Genomic DNA, 24,373 nt, shown 5'->3' with positions numbered 1-24,373 from the left:
AAATATTCAAATTAACTGCCGAAAGAAGGGACTTAACTTTGAAATTTGCAGAAGAAGCATATGGTAGTACTTCTCTGCTGGCCATAGTAATTAAGTTTCAAGCAAAGTTTCTTCCTTTCTCTAGTGTGATGTTTACCGACTAAGTTCTACAAACGTGTAGCAGCCATTGAATGGTGGAAATCACAAGGAAATATGCTTGATATGAAAGTATGAAGCCAATTACGCAGTAATTTACAGCTTCTGCTTTATCTGCAGGAGTTGAGAGATTTTTTTCTTCTTTTAATTTTGTGCATAAGATACGAAATCGTTTAGGCACTGATAAAGCCCCTAAGTAAGTTTTTCTTTTTAAGCAACTTAATCAGAAAAGAATTTAAATACAGTATGTTCGTGTAGAAAAATTTGCACTGCACTGCACAGTGAGTATATAACCTTTTATAAATTTTTGTTTATAAAATGAATAATTTTTACATTCTTTATTTTTACTATATCATAATGGATATCAGTATTTTTTAAAATATAATGTCATGTGTTCGTATTTCTTGTACGCACTTACATTTACCTATGGAAGAGGGATGATCACTAGATGTATTGTGTAGGTAAATATTTATTTTGTTACACATCAGTAACTTTCCCTTAAAAACTGTAAGTGTATTCGAGGTAAACTTATATATCAACATAATATATATATAAAAGGTCGGATCTAAGATTTTCTGTGGGGGTGCATCAATAACTACTACTACATTTGAATTAAGTTTGATTTTTCTTAATAACTTTAGGCATCTGTGGAGTTTAAGGAATATTGTTTTCCTTGGTGAATCTTTTTGCTTTAACCTTCAGAAAATTGACTTATACTATTGCTTTTGGAAAACACTGCTTACTTTTAAGCCCCAAACGGAAATGACAGCAGAAAGTTTCGGAAAATGTTGCTAGTTTCACTGCTAGCTTCTCATTTTAGATAGTGTACTAGCTGAACCTGCGCTCTCTACACAGCGCATCATTCGCATATGAGCATAAATGTCCTTCTCATTCCTCACATCTGTACATGACACAAGTGAAAAAAGTCTTGATTAAAAAAAAAAATCGGCAAGGCGTATGATAAAGGGGACCTCAATATTTCGCACCGGTTGCAAGATTTGAGCCTACCTCCGGTTGGAGTTTCTAATTCATGCATGACCAGTGTTTTCTTTCTTCTTCCATGCAGTATGTAATAAGCAAATACATTACATACGCAATTAGTTATAATCGCAGTTATATATTGTGTTCATTGGGCAAATCACTCCAAAAATAGATTCATTTTACTGGTTAAACTGGAGAAATGGTTATCGTTCCTTTTTCATTATTTGGCCATGAAATAACGCCTGAGACATATGCAACCCCTATATACAACAGCGTGGTGTTGGAATGTATAACGCGTAGGATATGACACTTTTTTTTTTTAAATTTCAACGCTTCCATGCGTACCCTAAAAAATGTAATAAAGAAATAACGGTCATGTTTTTAAAATATTCAATTAGAAGTGGACAATCTAGGCAAAATTTCCAATCGATCAGTGAAAACGTCATCTTTCTAGAGCCTGTAGTTTCCGAGATCTCATTGTCGAAAGGATTGGCCACAAACATATAAATTTCCACAACATATAGTTTAAAAGAACTCGGAAGATGGAAGCACAATTCATGTGCATTGATTTTAGAGAAGGCTTATTAAAATACAAAGGCTTTGAACAACAATTTTATATCATAAACTTTATGAAAAAGATCTAGTTAACTGTTTTATTTAAAGTACTCGTCCTTAAAATGTTTGTCTCTGTTAAACGTGAAATCACACATAACCGTAAATGAAAGAGTTGAAAGCCATGGTTATACGTTGGAGCTCGGGCGCTTTTAATTGCTATTGTAGCATTTTAATAGATAGATACTTACAACGAAGGAAGTAGGGGTGCAAGTGCAGCCCCTAAATCCGGCCCTATTTATTATCCATACATAAATCATTTCAAGTTACCTACACTGAGTATGACCAACATAATACAACACTATGTAAGATGGTTTAGTTGTTAGTAGAAAGGAGTTTAGCACAGGACGTAGGCACTGCCATAAGCAAACTGTTTTTAGTCTCTAATCAAGAATGCCGTTTCTTAAAAATATATTTTTCAATGTTCTTGATAATAATTTTGCAATTACTTTAATGATATATATATATATGTGTGTGTGTGGTTTATATTACCAAACATGGTATTGTACAATTCTGAATATTAAATTCTAAATTCTTCATTGTCATTGACAATAAATTTTACATTGCCAAAATTCTTAGCCCAGAAATTTTAATCTTTAAAAAAATGTTTGGTTTTAACTTGCATCCTACCTGATATAATCTTAAAATATATTTGGTGGACAAACATCGTGCTCGTGGGTTTTCTTGGGGTTCTCCCGTTTCCTACCACTCTCTTCATTCCACCATTTCATTCATTTCTCATCATCACCGTTCCCTTTAGCCTAACCGGCATATCCGTGGGACGTAAAACTTAAAGATTTCATTTCATTTTCTTAAAATATATGAGCTACGAACTAATAAACAGAACAGCAATGGCAAGGTTGGCTAAATGGTAATTTTAGTTTCCTTATATGGTATCATCTGACACCCATCTACTTATAAGCAAACAAACACGATTAGTAATTATAATTCGTTACATTATTTAATGATCAACAATATGTCATTCCAAGAAATACAGTAATGTGATATTAATAGCTCAGTATGTATTTTACTTGAATTATAAGCTAACTTTCATCATCATCATAAAAAAAAAAAAAAAAAAAAAAAAAAAAAAAAAAAAATTCCTTCTTCTGGCTATCCTATTAACTGGCATCATTACCGCGACACAGCACGGATTAAGATACGGGTTTTAGATTTAAATTCAATTAGTTTCTGAATGCTCAAAAGTACTGTATTTGACTGTACGAGGGTCATTTGACTTGAACTGGCAACACTGCTACGATTCGATTCGAGTGTCATGTGGGCAGGAGACAAATGAAGAACGTAGTGTGTTTCGTGGATGTGTACGAGTCAGTGCAACGATGCTGCGGTTCCATATTACGGTGTGTGTGGCGAATAGACATTGTTAGAATGATTGTTGTGTGAAATACTGCCCTAACCCAATGTTCACGCGTTCAGAATAGCGTGATTATCAAATTCCAGGTGGCGCGAGGGCGAAATGCTAGAACGATTCACAAAGGATTAGTTGAGGCCTGTATTCAAGCTGCTCTACCGTATCTGACAGTGGCGAGATGGGTTACAGCATTTCAGGCTGGACGACAGTCAACAGACAAAATGCGCGGTGGAGGACATATGCGAACGGCTACGGACGAAATTCATCTTGCAAAACTACGGACACTGCTTGACGGTAATCGGCGCTGGACTTTAGTGAATTGGCGAATGAGCTGAACATTTCTTCCTGATCAGTGTTCCGCATGAAAACACAAGTTCTTGGCATGCGGAAAATTGCAGTCAGATGGGTACTCCAGTACTCCATGCTCTGACCGACGTTCAAAAGTGGCATAGGTGGGCATGTACTGGATTATTGCAAGTTACGAAACGTGGGGAAGATCCTACGAGCCTGAATTGAAACGTCAGTCGAGTGAATGGCACCGCCTAGAATCTCCACAACCGAAAAAGCGTAGGCAAGAGCCTGCAAACTTGAAGGTAATGATGATAATGCCATACGATTACGAAGGCATTATCCTGTCACATCAAGTTCCATTGGGCGTTACCGTCAATGCTGCATACTATGCTTCATACCTCAGTCACCATTTGCGATCAGCATTGCGGCGCAAACGTCCACACCTTCTGGAGTCAGAACCAATTCTCCTACACGACAATGCCAGATGCCATACAGCCAATCCAGTACAGACTCTGTTACGACGATGGGGTTGGAAGGTGCTGGAGCACCCGCTATACTCCCTGGATATGAGCCCCTACGATTTTGATCTTTTCCCAAAAATGAAAGAATCTCTCAGGGGCAAACGTTTCAGAGACATTCCCAGCATTGTTCATGCATTAGGGCACACTGTCAACACCCTCTCACAAAGTGGGGCTTTGACAGGTATTCAACAGACATCTGGCGAAGGGGTCAACAGGCTGGTAGAGACTACATCGAAGGACTGTAAGCTTCTTGAGGTGAGTGATTGACTACATTCCATTTCACAACTATGTTGCCATTTCGAGTTAAATGACCCCGTATTTCAGTTTAAAGAAAAAGAAATTTTATTTTAAATCATTGATTTTTTCAAATCGTTCTATTTAAACAACCCTGTGTGTAAGTCTAGCGTTTTGCTTTTTTTATTTAAAAAATAAAAGCAAAAGAAATAATGTTAAAAAAACACAAAAAAATGTAAAATGTTTAAAAATCCGCACCATTTTAGTTGTTTCTTGTTTTGGGTTTATGAATATTGTGCTTAGTTAATTCAGGTTTTCTCTTCCGGAGCTTTATGCTTTTGTTGATGGGGATGGTGGTTTGGTACATTCTCTTTGGCTGTGGTGACTTAATGCTGAACCTTCAGTGAGGGTGTGCCTACGAGATTGGTAAAGCAGTAGCGTTAGTTCTCATAGAAGCCCTGACCTGGAATTGCGGCAAAAAGACATAGAGGGTAAGCGATATATACATATATGATTAATGGGCAAATATGATCTGAGTAGCTGAGCACCGATACATTGTCAAGAGCGATGGAATGTATGGCTGTATAGCGTGGTGACGAACAGACCAACATGGTAGTTCGGAGACCCGGTTTCAGTTCTCGATCCAATCATGCAATTTTTACTCTTTGTATATTATAGAGAATTTTTTACCTAATGCTTTTAATTTTGCTATAAATTTTACTTAGTTTGGTATTTTCTTTAATATTGTTAGAGTGTGGCACGCACCAAGTGGAGTACAAGTAATGCCAGTCTTATCATCAGAGACACCGAAGAGAGGGAAGTCAAATGAACGAAGATTAACTGTGCTGAATAAACTTTTCATGAGATATATTTCTGATCTTCTGTCAACAGGAGAAATCGCTCCGGAAATCGAAGGCAAAGGTGTTCAGATTGTGAAGGTAAGTATTCGTATCAGACGAGAAAGGACAGAAGAGTCCCTTGATGTCTTCATTAGACACTCAATTATAAATAAATCAATCTCTTCTTCTTCCACTTAGAGTGGCAGTGTACTTATATCTAATACTTTTGTTTCCTACATACAGGTTCCCGTGCATCTTGAAAGATTAATGATAAGTACTAATTACTTTTTTTTTTTTTTTATGATTTATATATTCTGACTGAATTCCTTCAACGCTTGGTTTCAGACATCTGTGGACGTCTTCCTAAGGGTGTTCAAATGAGGTTTTTGATCAGACTTTATCTTCGTCGATAACCGATTAAAATTATAAGTTGAAAGGGTTCGTATGGTCAGAACAGATACTTCAGTAAGTAATTAATATAAATATATTCATTAATAGAATGTGAGTAATATTTATTTAAATTAACTTGAACTTTAATCAACTTCATGTTTCTTACAACAACCAGTTAATTGGTACCATCTATATATGTCGAATAACAATAGGTTAGCTTCTATCTGTAGGACAATGCTTTTATGCAGTCATATGGACGAAATAAGTAACATTTTTTTCATCCTTCACCTTCTTGGGAAATTCCGTAATTACAAGTACTATTTTGTAAATTAACATTTCATAAGTGAAGTACAAAGTCAGCTGTTCATGTAATGTTTGGTATGGTAGAAAGAAGTATATAAGTACTAGACTTAAATAACATTTAAGGGAATCTAAAGATGATCAGAAAGCAGTTTCTAGCCTTTCTAAAGATCTTAAAAGTTTCAGACATTCAGATTAGGACATAACAGTTTTACATCGATCTTCATCCGTAACTGAAAGTAGCGTATGCGAAAGAAAGGAAATCCGAATACTATAATCCGAAACTTAATACTGAGGTAGGTAATCTAGATAGAAGCTGAGGGAATTATATTATCACAAATTTCGTTCATAAAAGTAAAGTATAAAACTAGCTTCATTTCTTTCAAATATATATATATATATATATATATATATATATATATATATATATATATATATATATATATATAAAATATACGATTTCGCTATATATTAAATCATCAAATTTCAGAAATTTTCATGACAATAAATGAATCTTAGGAAAGCCGGCCGAATGAAGTACTCGTTTTTCAGTGAAATTTATCAGGACCTTTTTATTTTTGTAAATGGATGATTGTATCAAAGGGTCACTTCTTAAATATTGTGTTTAAACTATTCTGTTCTTCGCTTTGATAAATGATTTCGACTACGTTACTGAAGAATTGTACGCGTCAGAATCTTACATGATTAATTTAACTTCTTTACGGAATTCCACAAGAAGTTGGAGCAAGAAAAAAAGTGATTTATATCTTCTACATGATTGAGAGAAAGCTTTGTGCTTTTCATGAAAGACAGCTGGATTGTTATTCGAAATCATAGATGCCACAAATTATTTGGCTGTTATAAGTAAGGCCCGGATTTTTATGTAGTACAAAGTACCGAAATATGTAACAAAAATCAATGAAATATGTAAGAAATATGTTAAAAATATGAAAATATGTAAAAATATTTTTTCGTGTTTATTTTGTGTCTGTGCTATTTTCTTAGCTAATAAATATACTGTAACATATTTATGTAATAAAAGCTTAACAAGTGTAAATAACTTCCTACAGATACGTACAAATTTTCAAGAGAAACAAATGAAAATATGTATCAAGAGAGTAAAAAATCACATTATTGAACATAAAAAAATATTGAATTTTTTTCTAGCTTCTCGCTAACGTTTGCAATCCACCCGAAATTACTTGCAATGTACGCTAGTGAACATTGAACAACAGGATTTTTGAACGCACTTTGAGAATCACGCACTGCTGCACTGGATTCTGCAGGAAATGTGGTGACAACTGACTACAGCATCAAAATTTTCATTGTAGAAGTTAACAGCCTGTATCCAGGTGCCCCACCGTTTCAGTACAGGCTGCGGTGGTAGCGACATATTTGGTTGCATATTGTTGTAGCACTGCACACGACCAGGGGCTTTCACAAAAACTTTTTTAGTAGAAGACACAAGCTCATTGACTTCAGGGAAGTTGATCCGCACTTCCTCTGCTACACGATGTAATCCATGGACCAAACAGCACGTATGAATGAGGTTTGGGTAGAACACTTTAAGCGCATCAGCAGCTCTTAACATGTACGCCGCAGCATCAGAACACATCAGAAGCACTTTTTCTGCAGGAACACTTTCTGGCCACAACACTCTCAGTCCATAATTTACGAAACGTGCAACTGTGGAATGGTTTGTTTTGTCCAAAACTTTTGAACAGATCAGAAATGGCCGTGATGGAGAATCAGGGTCAAGCTTTCCTACCACCAGATTGGCAACTAACCATCCTAATACGTCTGTAGTTCCATCCACCGTAAATCATATATGCGAATCACCAATTTCAGCTCGAATGTGTTTGATAGTATCTTCATAGCACACATCCAAATAATTCTTGCGGATAGTAGATTCGTCAGGAATGTGTCTCTTGCAATATTTTTCCAAAAAGGACGCGAACTGTGGGACTTGCAATTTGTACCACGGTATGTCTGCTGCTATGAACGCATTGGCAAGGTCTTTGTAAAATTCACTGCTGTTTTCATATAACTTATAACTAAGGCCCGGATTTTTATGTTTTTACATATTTTTTCCTTTGTATGTACGCTGGTGAAAATATGAAATGTTCGCAAATTACGAAGTAAAGAGCCATATAAACCAAAATCACGTTACATATTTTTACATATTTTGAAGTCTGTTACATATTTTTCGTCTACTGTACATATTTTTACATAAATTCAGTTTCCTTGCTCCTTTTCGCTAATTTTCTTTAAATAATACGCAAATAAAAATAGGCCTATATTTGGAACAATAACTCAAAAAGTACTTTATTTAATTATCTGTATTTTTTTCTCTCACTTTGTTCAACCGATTTGCATTGAGGAAAAGATGGGTTAAAACAAATCGTGCACCCTACAATATGCAAAGAAACGTCGTCAGTTATCGCTTCCAATCCTGAAAAAAATGTTTTTTATATATAAAGAAAGAAAACCCAAAACAATATAAGGATTTTTGTGCTTATCGCCTTTGCAAGCAGACGCCACTCGGATGTGTGCCGACAAAACAAACTAAAACGCACACAGTTGGCTGGCTTTCTCACTTTTTTTTTTTGTATGTGCAACCTCTACGGGTGGGGGTGGGGGTGGCGGTGAGAGTGAGAGTGAGGTGATTGGAGCGGCTAGGCTTTATCACATGTTTCTTAAATCGATTAAAAAATCGCTTTTGTATGACTCGATGGCTACTCCGCCACTTCTTCCTTCAAACAAAGGGAAAAAGGATTCAGTTTCGCGACCGGTTTGTTAGTGTGCAGCTTGTGACCGAGTCAGTTTCTTGTTTTCAATGATGGCTTCCTCTTTAGCGTCAAAATTGAAATCGTGGATAGCTATGGATGACGCTTATACCACAGATGGTAAAATTGTATTTTGTCAAGTATTCGATAAGAAAGGGGGCTGTTCAATGAAGTCGCAAATGGATCAGCACATGAAAACAACTATTCACATGAAAAACAAGGTGTTACAGCGTGCCACAAAGCAAAAACTTTTAACCCAAACAAAACCAGCATCTGAAAACAGCAGTGAATTTTACAAAGACCTTGCCAATGCGTTCATAGCAGCAGACATACCGTGGTACAAATTGCAAGTCCCACAGTTCGCGTCCTTTTTGGAAAAATATTGCAAGAGACACATTCCTGACGAATCTACTATCCGCAAGAATTATTTGGATGTGTGCTATGAAGATACTATCAAACACATTCGAGCTGAAATTGGTGATTCGCATATATGATTTACGGTGGATGGAACTACAGACGTATTAGGATGGTTAGTTGCCAATCTGGTGGTAGGAAAGCTTGACCCTGATTCTCCATCACGGCCATTTCTGATCTGTTCAAAAGTTTTGGACAAAACAAACCATTCCACAGTTGCACGTTTCGTAAATTATGGACTGAGAGTGTTGTGGCCAGAAAGTGTTCCTGCAGAAAAAGTGCTTCTGATGTGTTCTGATGCTGCGGCGTACATGTTAAGAGCTGCTGATGCGCTTAAAGTGTTCTACCCAAACCTCATTCATACGTGCTGTTTGGTCCATGGATTACATCGTGTAGCAGAGGAAGTGCGGATCAACTTCCCTGAAGTCAATGAGCTTGTGTCTTCTACTAAAAAAGTTTTTGTGAAAGCCCCTGGTCGTGTGCAGTGCTACAACAATATGCAACCAAATATGTCGCTACCACCGCAGCCTGTACTGACACGGTGGGGCACCTGGATACAGGCTGTTAACTTCTACAATGAAAATTTTGATGCTGTAGTCAGTTGTCACCACATTTCCTGCAGAATCCAGTGCAGCAGTGCGTGATTCTCAAAGTGCGTTCAAAAATCCTGTTGTTCAATGTTCACTAGCGTACATTGCAAGTAATTTCGGGTGGATTGCAAACGTTAGCGAGAAGCTAGAAAAAAATTCAATATTTTTTTATGTTCAATAATGTGATTTTTTACTCTCTTGATACATATTTTCATTTGTTTCTCTTGAAAATTTGTACGTATCTGTAGGAAGTTATTTACACTTGTTAAGCTTTTATTACATAAATATGTTACAGTATATTTATTAGCTAAGAAAATAACACAGACACAAAATAAACACGAAAAAATATTTTTACATATTTTCATATTTTTAACATATTTCTTACATATTTCATTGATTTTTGTTACATATTTATGTACATATTTCGGTACTTTGTACTACATAAAAATCCGGGCCTTAGTTATAAGGTACGTGAAGGCGAGTGAAGTTGAAGTTAATATATGTTCTGTGCTCACGATATCTAATATTAATGATAAATGGCTATATATATATGTACTTTTTCTGATTGTAAAATGAACTCACATACTTGAAATCATCAAGTGAACGTTAGAAGCATGATCTCGTCCAACTATATTCGGTGTTTTCTCTCAAAATATAGCATTTTTACTGTTGGGTACGTATATATGTTTAAGGTTTTTATTACTAGTAATAATATAGGGACACCATGGCACAGTCGTAGAACGCTTACCTCTTTTGCGGAGGGTCCCTGGTTCGAACTCAGCCCATGTGGGTTTGTGGTGGATATTCTCATGGTTCCCCCCTTTTTTTTCTCACATTCATTCCATCTTCCTAATAATAATGGTTATCCACGTACGGGGTCTATTTTTTAAGTGAGGTCTGATTGACAATAGATACAAAACTAGTATAGGTAGTGGCATACATTTTTGTTATTTCCTCTGTACACATTAAGCTATTTTTCTACATAGTTACTGTGTATTTAAAATTTGATTTTAATGTATTTTCATTTAAAAAATAATCATGTAAAATACATAACATAACATTGTTAATGCTGGTATTCTCATCCTTGGACTTTCTATAATAAATATTTCAAACAGAGTATACACTATTTCAATATTCGTTTTCTACTAAAAAATTGTTCCATTAGATAACGATGATTTCAGCATTGCAAATTGTTGATGTAACGCATAAAACTAAAACAAAACAAGTTCTACCCTTCTCTCAAGAGATGAGTCATATTTCCTGGTTAGACGTACTGTAGCGTAAAGCGTTTGCTAACTTGTGTGCCGAATGCTAAACCAATATTTGTGGACGCCTTGTAAACGCTTGTGTGGACTTCGAACTCTCCTTGGTGGTAACTACGTTCGTCTGCAAAGATTAAAATAAGCTAGAAAGACATTTCATAATATGTAAAAGGTGATTGATATTTAACTTTGTGAAGGGGCACGGTGGCTCAGTGATAGTCTCACCTCTGATATGAGGGTCTCATGTAAAATACATTCGATCACTGGCCGCACGCATTTGTGGTGGACAATATCATGTCGGTGGGTTTTCTTCAGGTTCTCCCGTTTCCTCCCACATTATCATGCTTCCAGTTGTCTCAATCATTCAATTCCATTAGTCATTCTTCTCCTTTAGGCTGAAGGCCATAAGCGTGGAGGGATAAAACTAGAAATTTCATTTTCTAGCTTCGTGAAACACAGTATGTTGTAATAGTCATAAGTGGTTTGTCGATTATCGCAAACTAAAATGGTAATATGCCGTTTATTAGTGGATATTTTTTATTTAGGACTCATTGAGATTATATTGTAAAGACATTACTAGAATTCTGTTTATTTACAGCATTTAATTTTTAAATAGGTGAAAATGGCTCAAGGATTGAACGTTATTAATGTGCATTGGTATACAACTCAGGCAGCAGAAGTGAATACCGTTGAAGATATACTAAAAAATAACCGTGGGAAATTAAGACATGAATTATCACAACTCAGAGTGATGGGAGAAGTACCGAAAATTGATTTTATTAGAGGTAAGACTACAAGAGATATTCATATCTGATAACTAATTATTTTATGCAAGATAATACACGTAGAATTTATCGATGCCAGTGTAAATTTTATCCTGTATTGCATTAGCTTTTACTTCTTTTGTCCTTTGTATATAATGTATTCAGTTGTTATTTAGTCTTCTTCTTTTGTAATGTGTGCCGAATGTAACAATATTTTTTGGATATACTGACAAGCGTACATTCCCCAAAATGAAATTTTACGCACTTCGTAACACGAATGAAATCAAGATGGTTGCACTCCGAAAGAACAGAATCTCTACGAATAGATATACAACGTAAATGAATAGAGAGGGATACTTAATTGCATTTCATCCTGTTTCCTGAGAACTTACAGTCGTCAGGAGTTATACACGATTTTAGACTTCCAAATTATGCTAAACGCCATCTGTGGACAGGTATCAGAGCCAAAAGCTGTAACAGATATCGAGGAGTTTTTTTTTTTTTTTTTAATCTATTCAGCGGCCCGAGGATAGGTTCCATCTCTTCGCTAATCTTCTATTCAAACCAGAAGTCATATAAATCAACCGTTTCCGGTGTTAACGTTGAATAGAACAAAAACGGTAGTAGATAGGCGACAAGCGGAGTTTTAGAATTCATTCAGCGTCTCAAGAAAAGATGCTATCTCTACCTCTACTTAAACAGTAAGTAGTAAAAATTTACTAGTACATCCGGTTTCAACGTTGATCACCATATAACAAAAACGTTAATAGGTAGCGACATTTTTTTTTAAATCGATTTCACGTCTCACAGAAAGATACCATGTCTACCTGTAACACTTCACTTAGACACAAGTGGTAGAAATTTACTAGTTTCAATATTGATCTCCATGCAGCAAAAACGGTAGATGTATAGAGAATTTTTTTAAAATCAATTCATCGTCGAAAGAATAGGTTTCATTTCCTCTGTTAACCCTCGAGTTCAACTGGAAGTGGTAGAAATCAGCTGCTTCAAAGTTGACGGCTATAGAACAGAATCGGTAATACAGTGAAACCTCCCTATGTTGGCCGCTACAGTTCCACTGCAAAGTGACCAACTGAGTCAGGTAGCGATCATACAAAAAATAAATAAGTTTTGAAACAAAAACTACTATAGATCATAATAAACACTTATAATACAGTTATTATCTATATATTAGTTTATATTTTATAAATAATACATTGTAAAATGTATTTCTCGTTCTAATTGCGTGAACAGGTTTCCATATCTACAGGAGATACCCTATAGATTTTAGATCAAGTAAGTTTATTATGTGTAATTTTACCCTTGGCCCGTAATTTTCTCCTTTGGAGGAGAAAATTACCATGTTCGTAATCTTATAAATGGTTTGAGATTAATTTTCCGCTTCCCGGTCAATAGATTAGTCGCAAGTGTCCTGTGGAATGCCCTGTGAAGTGTTTTCTGTGAAAGGACAGAAATGTAGCTGTAAAGCGTCCAGGTGCACCTGGATAATGGAATCCAGGATCACATGATTGTATTGTCAGATGAAAAATAGCGAGATTAGCGCTGGGAGATGAAATTAATGGGATGGGTACAGCAGCGTCGGTATGAGTGCAGCAGCGTGAAAGAGTAATAAATGATGAGAAAAATTATATACAAGTCATAAGAAAAAGAGAATTTAAAAATGAAATTATATGTTTATGAAGAAATTAAGAAACCAAAAAGAATATAAAGATACAAGTTATGAGGAATAACATATGATAATAATGGAAGATAATGCAGAATGTACTTATAGAGCATTTAACCCTTAGAATTATTGGGTATTTTGGGCGAAAATAGAATATTTTTGCTTAGGCAAGTGTATCTTGGTTCATAATTGTAGTAGAACAATAATTTATACGTCAGTTGATTCGTCTGGAACCATACTTTCATATTCCGTAACAATCGAGACTCATATGAGATCCCTTACGGAAGCAGTGTTGCCAAAACTAGGGAAAATTCGTGTATTTTTACGAGAAATATTGTAAAAAACAAATGGCTGGCAACGCTGCTTTCATGCTGTAGAAAAATATTGCTAATATAACCTGCAAGTATCGCAAAATTCTAGCGAGCATGTACTAAGAAAAAATAATAATACGTGAAACCGTGATATTATAGGGTTATTTTCGCATATAAATTATGTTGCAATGAATGCTTGTGTATAACTCGAGGTATTGTAGCAAGGTAATAATTGATACCTTGTTGGATTCGTCAGGGACCATGCTTTCATATTCCGTAATATGGAGACTCATATGAGGTCTCTGAGAAAAGCAGTGTTGCCAAAAGTAGCGAAAAATCACCTATCGCTACGAAAAACATATAAAAAGCAAGTTGCTGGCAACACTGCGATTACTTATTTCACAACTTGGTAACAGTGAAAATAGAAGATAAACATCTCTATATCGTAAAATGACTGCTAACTAACTGAAAGTCCTCATGTGTTTTGCTGCTTTGATCTGCTTAAAAGCGTGTGTGTAAGAATTGAGTCACAGGTTTATCTTTAACTAATCAACAATGACCTTTTTGGCCTGGTGAACCACAAATTCAGAGGGGGAGGAGACGACGGGGTGCTTGGGTTCAAGGTTGATAATGTGTTCCTACCCGTGAAGGCGAACAAAGAAGGTCTCTTTCCTTCCTTTCTTGTTTGTTTTCTTTTCGCCAGTGAGAAGGAAGAAAAGTAAATTACTTTACACTTGTTCTTTCCAAAACCTTCCTTCGACAGATAAGGTTATAGAGGAACTGTAATGAGTTTCTTCTCTTTTGTAGATGGAAGCCATCCACAGGATTTCACGAAACAAATACACATAATACGAATGTAAGCAAACATTCATTCAACCTTTGTTGTGAAAAATATCACTATAATTATTTTTTGGATAAATTCGTATAGCTGGTAACACTACGCAGAATACTGAAATAGAAATGGAAAAAAAAAATCTACACGTTTCCAGAAATCTATTTGATAAGAAGAAACCAACGAAACGTTCGTCCTGCCATCACAACCTGCGCAATAAATTTTAGAGTACGTGTCGTCACTGTGCCGACATATTAATTCTAAGGGTTAAGAAAATATTGAAAATAGAAAGTAAATTGTCAAACATAAAAATAGATTGGTGGAAACGCATTTGAGAACACGCCATAAACATAACTCGAACGAAATTCATACCACAAAGTGTAGAAATTTGTGTCTATAAATAGTTGGTTGTTACATTAGAACATAGTGATTGCAGATGCCGAACAGATCTACCTAGGTAAAGTACAGCATGAGAAATTTATTCATGTAAAAAGATACTGTCAGCATACAAAAAAAAAAAAAAAAAAAAAAAAAAAAAAAAATCCAGAAACCTAGTTTGAACAGGAATCACTTGGTTGATAGTAAATGCTTACTTCTACTCCACACCAAATAATGGCAATCCTTTGCTGTTTTGTTTTGCCATCTGCTGTGCGATGTTGCCATCGTCATGTTTTTACTGGAATCTACCGCCGAAACAATGTACCGGAGGTTAAATGTTATGACATTTTCGTCTTCTTTTTACCTCAAGTATCGCTCCATGTTTAGCACAGGCACGAGTTTTAGAACATCTGGTGTTGATCTACCTAAGTATAAAAGAGAACATCATCATTTTATGACTGTCTGATGAAGCCAATATGTTGAGTTAGTTGGCGAAACTGTTACACATATATTATTTTTAAGTAATATTTATTTATTTATTTATTTGCCTGTTTTGCATACAAATGAGAGTATTCTCGAGTACGCATACAGTTGTCAAAATTACAAAATAATTACATATATGCTATAAAAAAAAACTTACAGATAGAGTAATACATATATAACTATGACTTTTATGGGCTTACACATTCATAATATAATTAACAATATATATATATATATATATATTAGAAAATATCTATATACTTACTATACACTTATGAGTATAGGTGTCGTGACAAAATTACAATTCGATAAATTTGGTTTACCCAAACAGAATTGGATGATTTTTGCACACATTGTGCGTAAATGCATTTTCATTATCTAAAATATACACCAAAATCGCACTCCCCACTTGTCTAGTAGGTAGCGTGTGCGTCTGTGATGTACGTGAACATGCGTTCAATTTCCGGTGACGATAAGGTGCTGCAAGAAGAAAAATAAATGTACCCACTTCATATTTCCTTTTGTTCTTTCTACCATTCATTCTGAATATCCGGAAGTTAGTATTAATCAGTAGTAGGATTATTCAGAGCCTTAACAATCGGTTGCGCAAGTGACGCAACACACCGAGGCCTCCAAACGAAGTGGCCCCGACCCGACCCACAACCACTGTTTGAAATTCATATTACATATTACTGAATATCTAAATTACTCTGTTTTTCATTTTGTGTGAAATTTGTACGTTTTAAAATTTCATATTAGTAGCATATGTGATTTAATTCCCTTCCTCATTGTTAACTGCAAGTAATTTTTTCAAAAGTAAAAAGCACTTAACTACTAAAGCAACTAACAAGACTGTCATTGTAAAATACACAGTATCTTGCAGGTAGCCAGCTTAGGTTGGGTCCTTGAATGCAAAAACAAAGGCGTTACTGAAACGGTGGCGAAGCTGAATGTCCATATACCATAATAAATTATGAGTAGCTATATTGCACACTTTATGTGCAATAAGACTTTGTTGAAATCGAAAGATCTAGTAGGCTGACTTTTTCTTTTAATAGTGTTACTTATTCATGACTTTCAGAAAGAGAGAGCTGGGAACTCTGAGGAAAGAAAGTCCCGCAGAAGCAATCGGGGATCCACATATTTAAATCAATTCAAGAGGTCCGTTGTTATGGCTTCTGACAAAGAGATCAAGTTTCAGCTGTTATTCTTCAAAGCCACTCTATGATTAGGGGTTAAGGGGGTACATATACCCTCTTTCTTTATGGTCAGCTCGCTGATTGAGGGGTCTCAAAAGTACCTTCCCGTGCCGAAGCCTTAAAGAGATTTATTACGGCGCTGAGTATGTTATGCATTGGGCGAAATGGGTCATATACTCCGACAATTCTTCTATTTAATTTTTATACGGGCACCTTTCATTGTGAAATTGTACATATAAGGTTTTCAATTGGACATACACTTGAAAATTCATACCCAAAATGTATAGGCTACCGGCGCTAGCGTTTGACATTTCTCGTTTCGATTACGGAAAGAAAGGGTATAACGTTCCTCCTAATTCAAGCACCCTTATTTGTATCTATTATATAAAAGAGAACGCACAAATCCTTTGTTAGCTCATCACGCTAATACGGCTGAACCAATTTCTTTCATTTTTGGGGGGTTATTAGGATTTGGACCCTAGATGGTTTTTATCATATCACTTTAATTTTTAATTACCAGTGTCTTGAGATAATTGACCATTCAAGTGTCCATAACGTACAAATCCTTTGTTAGTTCATCATAGGTATAAAAATAAACGTATTTATATGCAACCCGCATGACCGTGTCACTCGGCGGGTTAACATAAATGACAGGCGCTATAATGTTAACATTTACTGCAATTTGAAAGCGAAAAAGTAAAAATTATCTAAGTAACAAAGTTTATTGCGTTCCGGGGTGACCGCAGCGAAGCGGGGTGAACGCTGCTATCTATATATATAAAAGAGAACGCACAAATCCTTTGTTAGCTCATCACGCTAATACGGCTGAACCAATTTCTTTCATTTTTGGGGGGTTATTAGGATTTGGACCCTAGATGGTTTTTATCATATCACTTTAATTTTTAATTACCAGTGTCTTGAGATAATTGACCATTCAAGTGTCCATAACGTACAAATCCTTTGTTAGTTCATCATAGGTATAAAAATAAACGTATTTATATGCAACCCGCATGACCGTGTCACTCGGCGGGTTAACATAAATGACAGGCGCTATAATGTTAACATTTACTGCAATTTGAAAGCGAAAAAGTAAAAATTATCTAAGTAACAAAGTTTATTGCGTTCCGGGGTGACCGCAGCGAAGCGGGGTGAACGCTGCTAGTAGTTGCATAAAATTATTTTTATAATGGAGAGGCGTCAAAAATAGCCAGTGGTTGTTGAGTTTTAAAACAGTTTGTATTAAAATCAAAACCAAAATTCAATTGCGATTTTTGTAACAGATGTTTGAATCGATTTTCGGACATTAAAAATGTCTTGCAGAGGATAAGACACCTGCTTCCAGAATCTCCACTAACTAGATCAGGTAGTAAGTAGATCAGGTATTTATTGTGGTCAGTGTGAATGTGACTCTTCATATACCAAGCCAAACCAAGCGCAATATTAACACCGGAATTAAAGAACACATAAGACATACGGAAACATCATAAAAATGAAAATGAAATCTTTGAGTTTTACGGTGGTGAAACGGTGAAAGGAGGACGGTGGTGATGAGTAATGAATGAAATGGTGGAATTAAGAAAGTGGGAGGAAACGGGGGAACCCCGAAGAAACTCACGTACATGGTGTTTCTCCACCACAAAGTTCACTTCGCGGGGGCTGGGATCGAACCCGGGACCCCAAGCACCAGAGGTGAACGCTCTACCACTGAGCCACTGCGGCCCTGAATACATCACATGAAGAGAGTATGTCGGGATTGTCACTTCACCTAAAGCAACATACACATAATATAAAAAGTTAATGTAATACGTTCAGGAAAAAGAAAAAATAGAAATCAAAGAATCGTTCTTTATTCATAAAAAAAGGCTTTAAATTTGGATACTGGCAACATTGATAAAATATAGCTACCTACCTTTGGTGTGTACTTTGGTTCTGGCAACAGTGGCTTAGCATAGACACCACGCTTCGTTCAACTCAACCCCTTCTTTCTCCCACTGTGCTCTACTTGTTCGTTTTGGCACCTACTTTTTTACATTACGTCCATTTGATGTATGTATTCCTGTTTCAATACCATATTTCCTTAATCCGTTTTTATCTTTGTTATCTTATCACTGAAGACGGAACTAACTTGTTCCGATACGTCCATGTAGTTTTTCCCTTCCCACGGGAGATATATTGGTAACTTTTTTTTTTTTTTTGTTTATTTTAGCCTTTACAGATGTCTATATATGTACTAAAAGATAACCTTCTAAAATACCACACAGATTTTCTTACTACAACGTGTTTCTTACGTTTCGATATCTTGTCCTAACTATCTGTGAGAATGTACACCTTTCAAGTGTGTATTTACACTTGTTATTGTTAGCAAATGCAAAGGTTATGTCATAATTTTGTAAATAAAAGAATATTTGCTCAGTTTAATGTTGCATATTATTTTATTTGTTTAGACGATATTTTAGTGGTTAGGGTGAAATTGTACAGGAAACTGTTACAGCTTGCGTATGTCAGTAAGTCTATAAGTAATAAAGTATTCTCCCAAAACGTCCTTAAATTTGCTCTGCAACTGAAGATAGTTTAAATGATTTAATTATATTAACAAATATGAAGCGATAATCATATGTCATTGTAATAATGATCTTTACAGCGAGCTATCATGCTCAATATTTTAAATATTTTTTTGATATAATAAAGTGATTTAAACTTCCCTCAGGTGTAGGACAAATTTAAGGATGTTTTGGGGAATACTTTGTTACTTATAGAAAACATACAGATTATGTAACCGTTTCTTGTTCTTTTTTACATTTAATAAAACTGACCAAATGAAAGTTGCGGCCTAAACCACTAAAATGTCTCCACAGAAAAACGTAAAATATTACGCAATATTCTTTATTAATAGAATTTACTTAAAAATGTGAACTTCATCATTTTGTCAATATTTTATTTGTTAATTTTTTTGTGGATTCCCGAACGTTTTTTAATTTGTTAAAATATGTTATAAATTTAAAGAGAGGATTTGTACGCATTATATTAACTGCAAAAGCGTCGTTGATTTCGCTGGTAACTCTTTTTTTTTTTTCATTTTACAACCTTGAAGTTGATCTTTGATCTCGAGTTTTGTTGTTGTACTTGTAAATCCCAACCCCCACTTGGCGTAACGGCCCGATTTGTGGGTCTCAGACGCTCCACGCCATCTGTTAGCGATTGGTGGAACTACGTCCAGCCTAGCGACGAACGCATAGTCAGCGCGCCGCGTCGCCCTATCGCTAACCGGCGAATCGGGAGCTTTCGGCCGTCATTTCTTTTATTCACGTGACTCCCCAGTTTGCGTCACAACGCTGGATGGACACCGAAAATCGACGCTAGGGAAGCACCGGCCGGGAATCGAACCCGAGACCACACGGACATGAATCCAACGCTCCAACCACTAGACCATGGTATCCCCCAGTACTTGTAAATAACTATATCATATTTTTATTCGTATGATACATATACACCATCTCAATGAGTAATTACAAACTCTTTTTTTCGGGTTGATTCTCGGTGGATCCGAATCCTTTGTTAAGCTATGGGACCTTCGTATATACCCTCAGTTTGTGGTTTGCATCCTTATCCAACACCGAGATGATTCTTTACGTCTGTCCACATTTACTTATTAAGATAGACTCCGATGCAGTTGGCAGTGCATAGGGTATTGTTCAAGAGCACCTCCACAATATGGGCCGTTACCTTCCATACTATCTCGCCTCCAAGAGGGCTGGGATTACATGACTCTGCTACCGGCTCCGGCATAAATATCATGAGTAATATCAGGAGACGTAATGATTGTAATTTCTAATCAAAATCTAGTTTAGTGTTACCTATTTACACGACAATATCGACTTTTTGGCCCTTTCGAGCAATGCGTGAATGTCCCTTTCTAAGACTGTACGTGGTCAGTATATTCAACCAAACATGTACCCGTATCTATAAGTTAAGGGATTCCCCTTTTTTAGTTTTTCGTAACCTTGAGAAAACAGAGAACAAAATGTGATTTTGTGGATGCTAGAAAATAGCACATCATGCCTGACAACCCCGTAAGCGACGTATGTGTCCTTTACGAGCGTGGTTGTACATGCAAGGCCAGCTTGGTAGTGAAGTATTATGTACGCCTGTTTTGTTGGATAGGTACACATCAGATTCATAGGAAGAATAAAAGTTGGCACAAAGAAGGTATCTAGACGACATTACACGCGGCAGTATCATCAGAAGATTTGAAATGGGGCAGAGTCAACGAGCTGTGGCTCATAATGTAAATTAGCGACTGTGGACAAAATTCCAGGACGAAAACATTCGAAGGTAATATAGGGCAGGTCGCTCACGTACTATAACCCAATGCGAGAACTGCTAGGTGGCCTTAAATATCTGACGACTTCCAACTAGCATTGCATCTGCATTAACTCGAGGCCTTGCAGAAGCCTCTGGGACCCATGTCTCCCGCCAACTGTGTAGACAGGAATGCATCCAAGAACAATGGTATGGGATACTCTTCATTGATAAGTTTCAGTTCAATCTGGAGAGTGATTCTTTACGTCTGTACATTTGGCGGGCATCAAAGGCACGTTTGATCCTGCCAATTTTATACAGGGTGTTTCAAACCACACCGACAACGTTTGGAAGGTGATTCCTGACATCCAGATAAGGCAAAAAGTATAGACAATTCTGGGTGCACAAATGCCTCCTTTCGCAGTTATAGGCTGGCGAAAACATGAAAAAAAAATGCACTTTAAATATCCATAGCTCCAGAACTATGGGACCTATCGTAGTCGGGTCAAGATTTCACTAAGAACTAATATGTGCGCTATCCAAAAATATATGTTTCAGAATCCTGAGGTACTCATGCAACAATTTTTATAGAGGGAGTTTGGCTACGGGCATAAAATTTGAAGTTCTCTCCAACTACCTCTATAAAAGTTGTTGCGGAAGTACCACAGGATTTTGAAACTTGAATATTTGAATAGGGCACGTACTAGTTCCTAAGTGAAGTCTTGACCCGACTACAGTAAGTTCCATAGTTTTGAAGCTATGGACTTTTAAAGTTCATTTTTTCATGTTTTCGGCAGCCTATAGCTCCGAAAGGAAGGATTTGTGCACCCAGGATGGTCTATAATTTTTGTCTTATCTTGGTGTCAGGAATCACCTCCCAAACGTTGTCGGTGTTGTTTTGAAACACCCTGCAGAACAGCGGTATGTGGGTACTATAGTGGATGCGAACTATAGGAATGTTACCGTGCAACAATATGTGCGACTCTTCCGTGGTGCAAACCGTGGGACGTAAAACTCAAATATTTCATTTCATTTCTTCCGTGATGCATGTGACCCTAGGTTTTATAATGGACGAGAATACCCATCTACTCAGGAGGCAGATGATGGATTAATAACTGGAAAAAGAGAGTATTACACGTTTTAAGTGGCAACCACCTTCTTCGGATCTAGGATGATCTCATCCACAATATGAGAACCTGTATAGCCATTCAGGGTGATCACATCCCATACAAAAAATTTTCTGGCGATGTCAGAGGGACCAATGTACAATGACAGAATAAACTCATACGAGATAGGTGCCTTACAGTCGCCATTTGCTATTTTTGTATCATTTGATCTTCAGTGTGGTCTTTGGATACCTCTCCTAAACATCCGATTTGGTATATCGGCATCGGTCCCGGTCTTCACTCGTGTACAACTTTCCCATGGCATCCTTTAAACTTCTAGACAGAAGTATATAAGGTAGAATAGAAATTTTACTCCGAAGAAGTATGTTCGTCCTCTGTCTTGCAAACAGAATACATTACTAAATATCGTCTTTTATTATCAGCTAACATATGCAATTCCTTTTTTTATGTATTGCAGATAAAGAATATGGAAAGATAGCTGAAGTTGATGCATTACTAGCCAAAGCAGATTTCGGAGAAGATTATAAGCCTTTTGATCGCAGAAATTATGTGAATTCAGAATTTATGTTTAATGAAGAATTGAAGGTATTCGGACTAATTTAATTGGTGAATAAATATGTCATTTTCGTTGTATGAACATATCATTCATGTTAGTGTTGTTAAAAACTGAAGAACGTTAAGTTTTCTCGTAGGAACTTAGTCCTTTCATGTATCATAGTGTTGAGTTATAGAAAAGATATCTGTAATTTCCCAATGGTTTCAGTAATAAAATAGTTCACAATTTAGAACAATTGATTAAAATTCATGGCATATCTAGAAATAACAGCTGGCATTAACTTTGGTTTATGATGAAGTGTTACCGCTAATTGTAATAAAGATAACGTCTGAAGCAAGAGCTCACTAACCTGTTAACGCGCTTATCAAGCTTTAATTTAGTGTAATAGCAGCAACATTTCTGTTACTTTCTTCATCCGATTTTAAGAAAGTCCATATCGAATTCAAATAATTATGATCCTCTTCTCAACACATTAAATCAAAGCCACTTTCTAAGCTTCTTGGTAGTCACTTTGTAAAAACCTTGCTTTAATATGTATTAGGTGTTACAGAATAACTAAGGCAGGAGTTAAATCCTTGAGGCCAATTAATAAAAAAAAATGTTCTGAGAAGTATAGGTGAAAAGTTAGTAATTTGCTCATTCGATGGCTCTCAAAAGATGGATAAGGACTATCGATAAGGAAGAACAAGAAAAACACAGGAACAGTATTGCTAAACTTCTGGACATAGAAAATAGGACTGCCTTCCAGAGACTAAATCCAAAAGGTTGAACGCAGATCGTTATGTCTCTCAGATCTTCTGACAAGGGAAATCTATTTTCCCTCCATTTTGTCACATAACAATGTGTGTATTCTCTAATACAGTAAAAATAGACCATTTGGAAATGATCTCCAAGTAAATATTTAGGTCACAGGTAAAAACAATAATGAAATATAACCAAAAAAAAAAGTAGAACAAGATAAAAGTGAAAACTGGCATACTACATAGCATACTGGCATACTGGCTACGACATGATGCAACTTCCCGAATTACATTCGAATTGGATAATTACTTCTATGAGTTGAACTTCAAAGTTTTAGGTTGTCTGACTGTTATTCGGATTGGAGACAGTATGTGTATAGGTCTACCATAAAAGAAAAAGATGAAATGAAATTTTGGAGTTTTACGTCCCACAGTTATGCCGGCTAGGCTAAAGGAGACGGTGATGATGATAAATGAATGAAATGATGGAATGAAGAAAGTGGGAGGAAACGGGAGAACCCCGAGGAAACATACGCACACGGTGTTTGTCCATCACAAAGTTCACTTGGCGCAAGCTGGGATCGAACCAGGAACTGCTTGCCAGAGTTGAACGCTCTACCACTGAACCACTACGGTCCCCTCTACCAAAAAAGAGTAATAGGATAATGATAACAGCTGTAACAATTACGATAATTTGGAAAGTTCCTACCTTATATCTGAATTTTACATACGTATTTCTTTGATCCATTTGGAGTCTGGAGGCTCTCTCTCCTCCTTCCAGTTGTGAAGATTTAGCTGTCGGTAATACAAACTACAATTCTTGCGTAAGCTGAATCGCTGCACTTCTTTCAGACAATTAGAGAAATAGATTATATTCGTCAAAGTTCCTCGGACTGCACTTCGTTTACTAATTAGCCAGACATTATTCTCTTATAATAATACAAACAATATATATATGCACCAACAAAACAAATACATAAGACGCGAATTCTAAAAATTTCAAGTATTTTGAGAAAAAGACTAAAATGAATTCAAGTAGTCGACGTTCTTCAAATTTAAAATTGGAAAAATAAATAGTAATAATAATAATAATAATAATAAATAAATAAAGCTTCAAAGGTGCATTAGCAGGTTAGAGAAATATTACTACTTAGCTCTCCACTTGTGTGTAGAATCTTGGTCTCGATAAGGATTAAAAGATTGAAACACTCAAAGCATTGAGAAGTAACGTTGCCCAAGATGTAGTGATGGTATAAGAGTGATATTCTGTGTC

General features: G+C 36.1%; 1 protein-coding gene across 1 annotated transcript in view; it reads left to right on the top strand.

Annotated features, from left to right (window-relative positions):
* The window catches only part of LOC145687394 (putative ribosome-binding factor A, mitochondrial), a 44,174-nt gene that overhangs the window by 7,035 nt on the left and 12,766 nt on the right, over positions 1 to 24,373 (top strand). The window contains exons 2-4 of the mRNA XM_081760853.1: positions 4,898 to 5,084; positions 11,344 to 11,512; positions 22,262 to 22,389. Coding sequence (XP_081616979.1) covers positions 4,898 to 5,084; positions 11,344 to 11,512; positions 22,262 to 22,389 — 484 coding nt within the window. The remainder of the gene's footprint in view (positions 1 to 4,897; positions 5,085 to 11,343; positions 11,513 to 22,261; positions 22,390 to 24,373) is intronic.

Source organism: Thermobia domestica, chromosome 1, assembly GCF_964235325.1.
Source record: "Thermobia domestica chromosome 1, izTheDome1.hap1.1, whole genome shotgun sequence".
NCBI classification, from domain to species: Eukaryota; Metazoa; Arthropoda; class Insecta; order Zygentoma; family Lepismatidae; genus Thermobia; species Thermobia domestica.
Note: the sequence above shows the minus strand (reverse complement) of the source record. Positions and strands in the feature narration are given on the sequence as shown.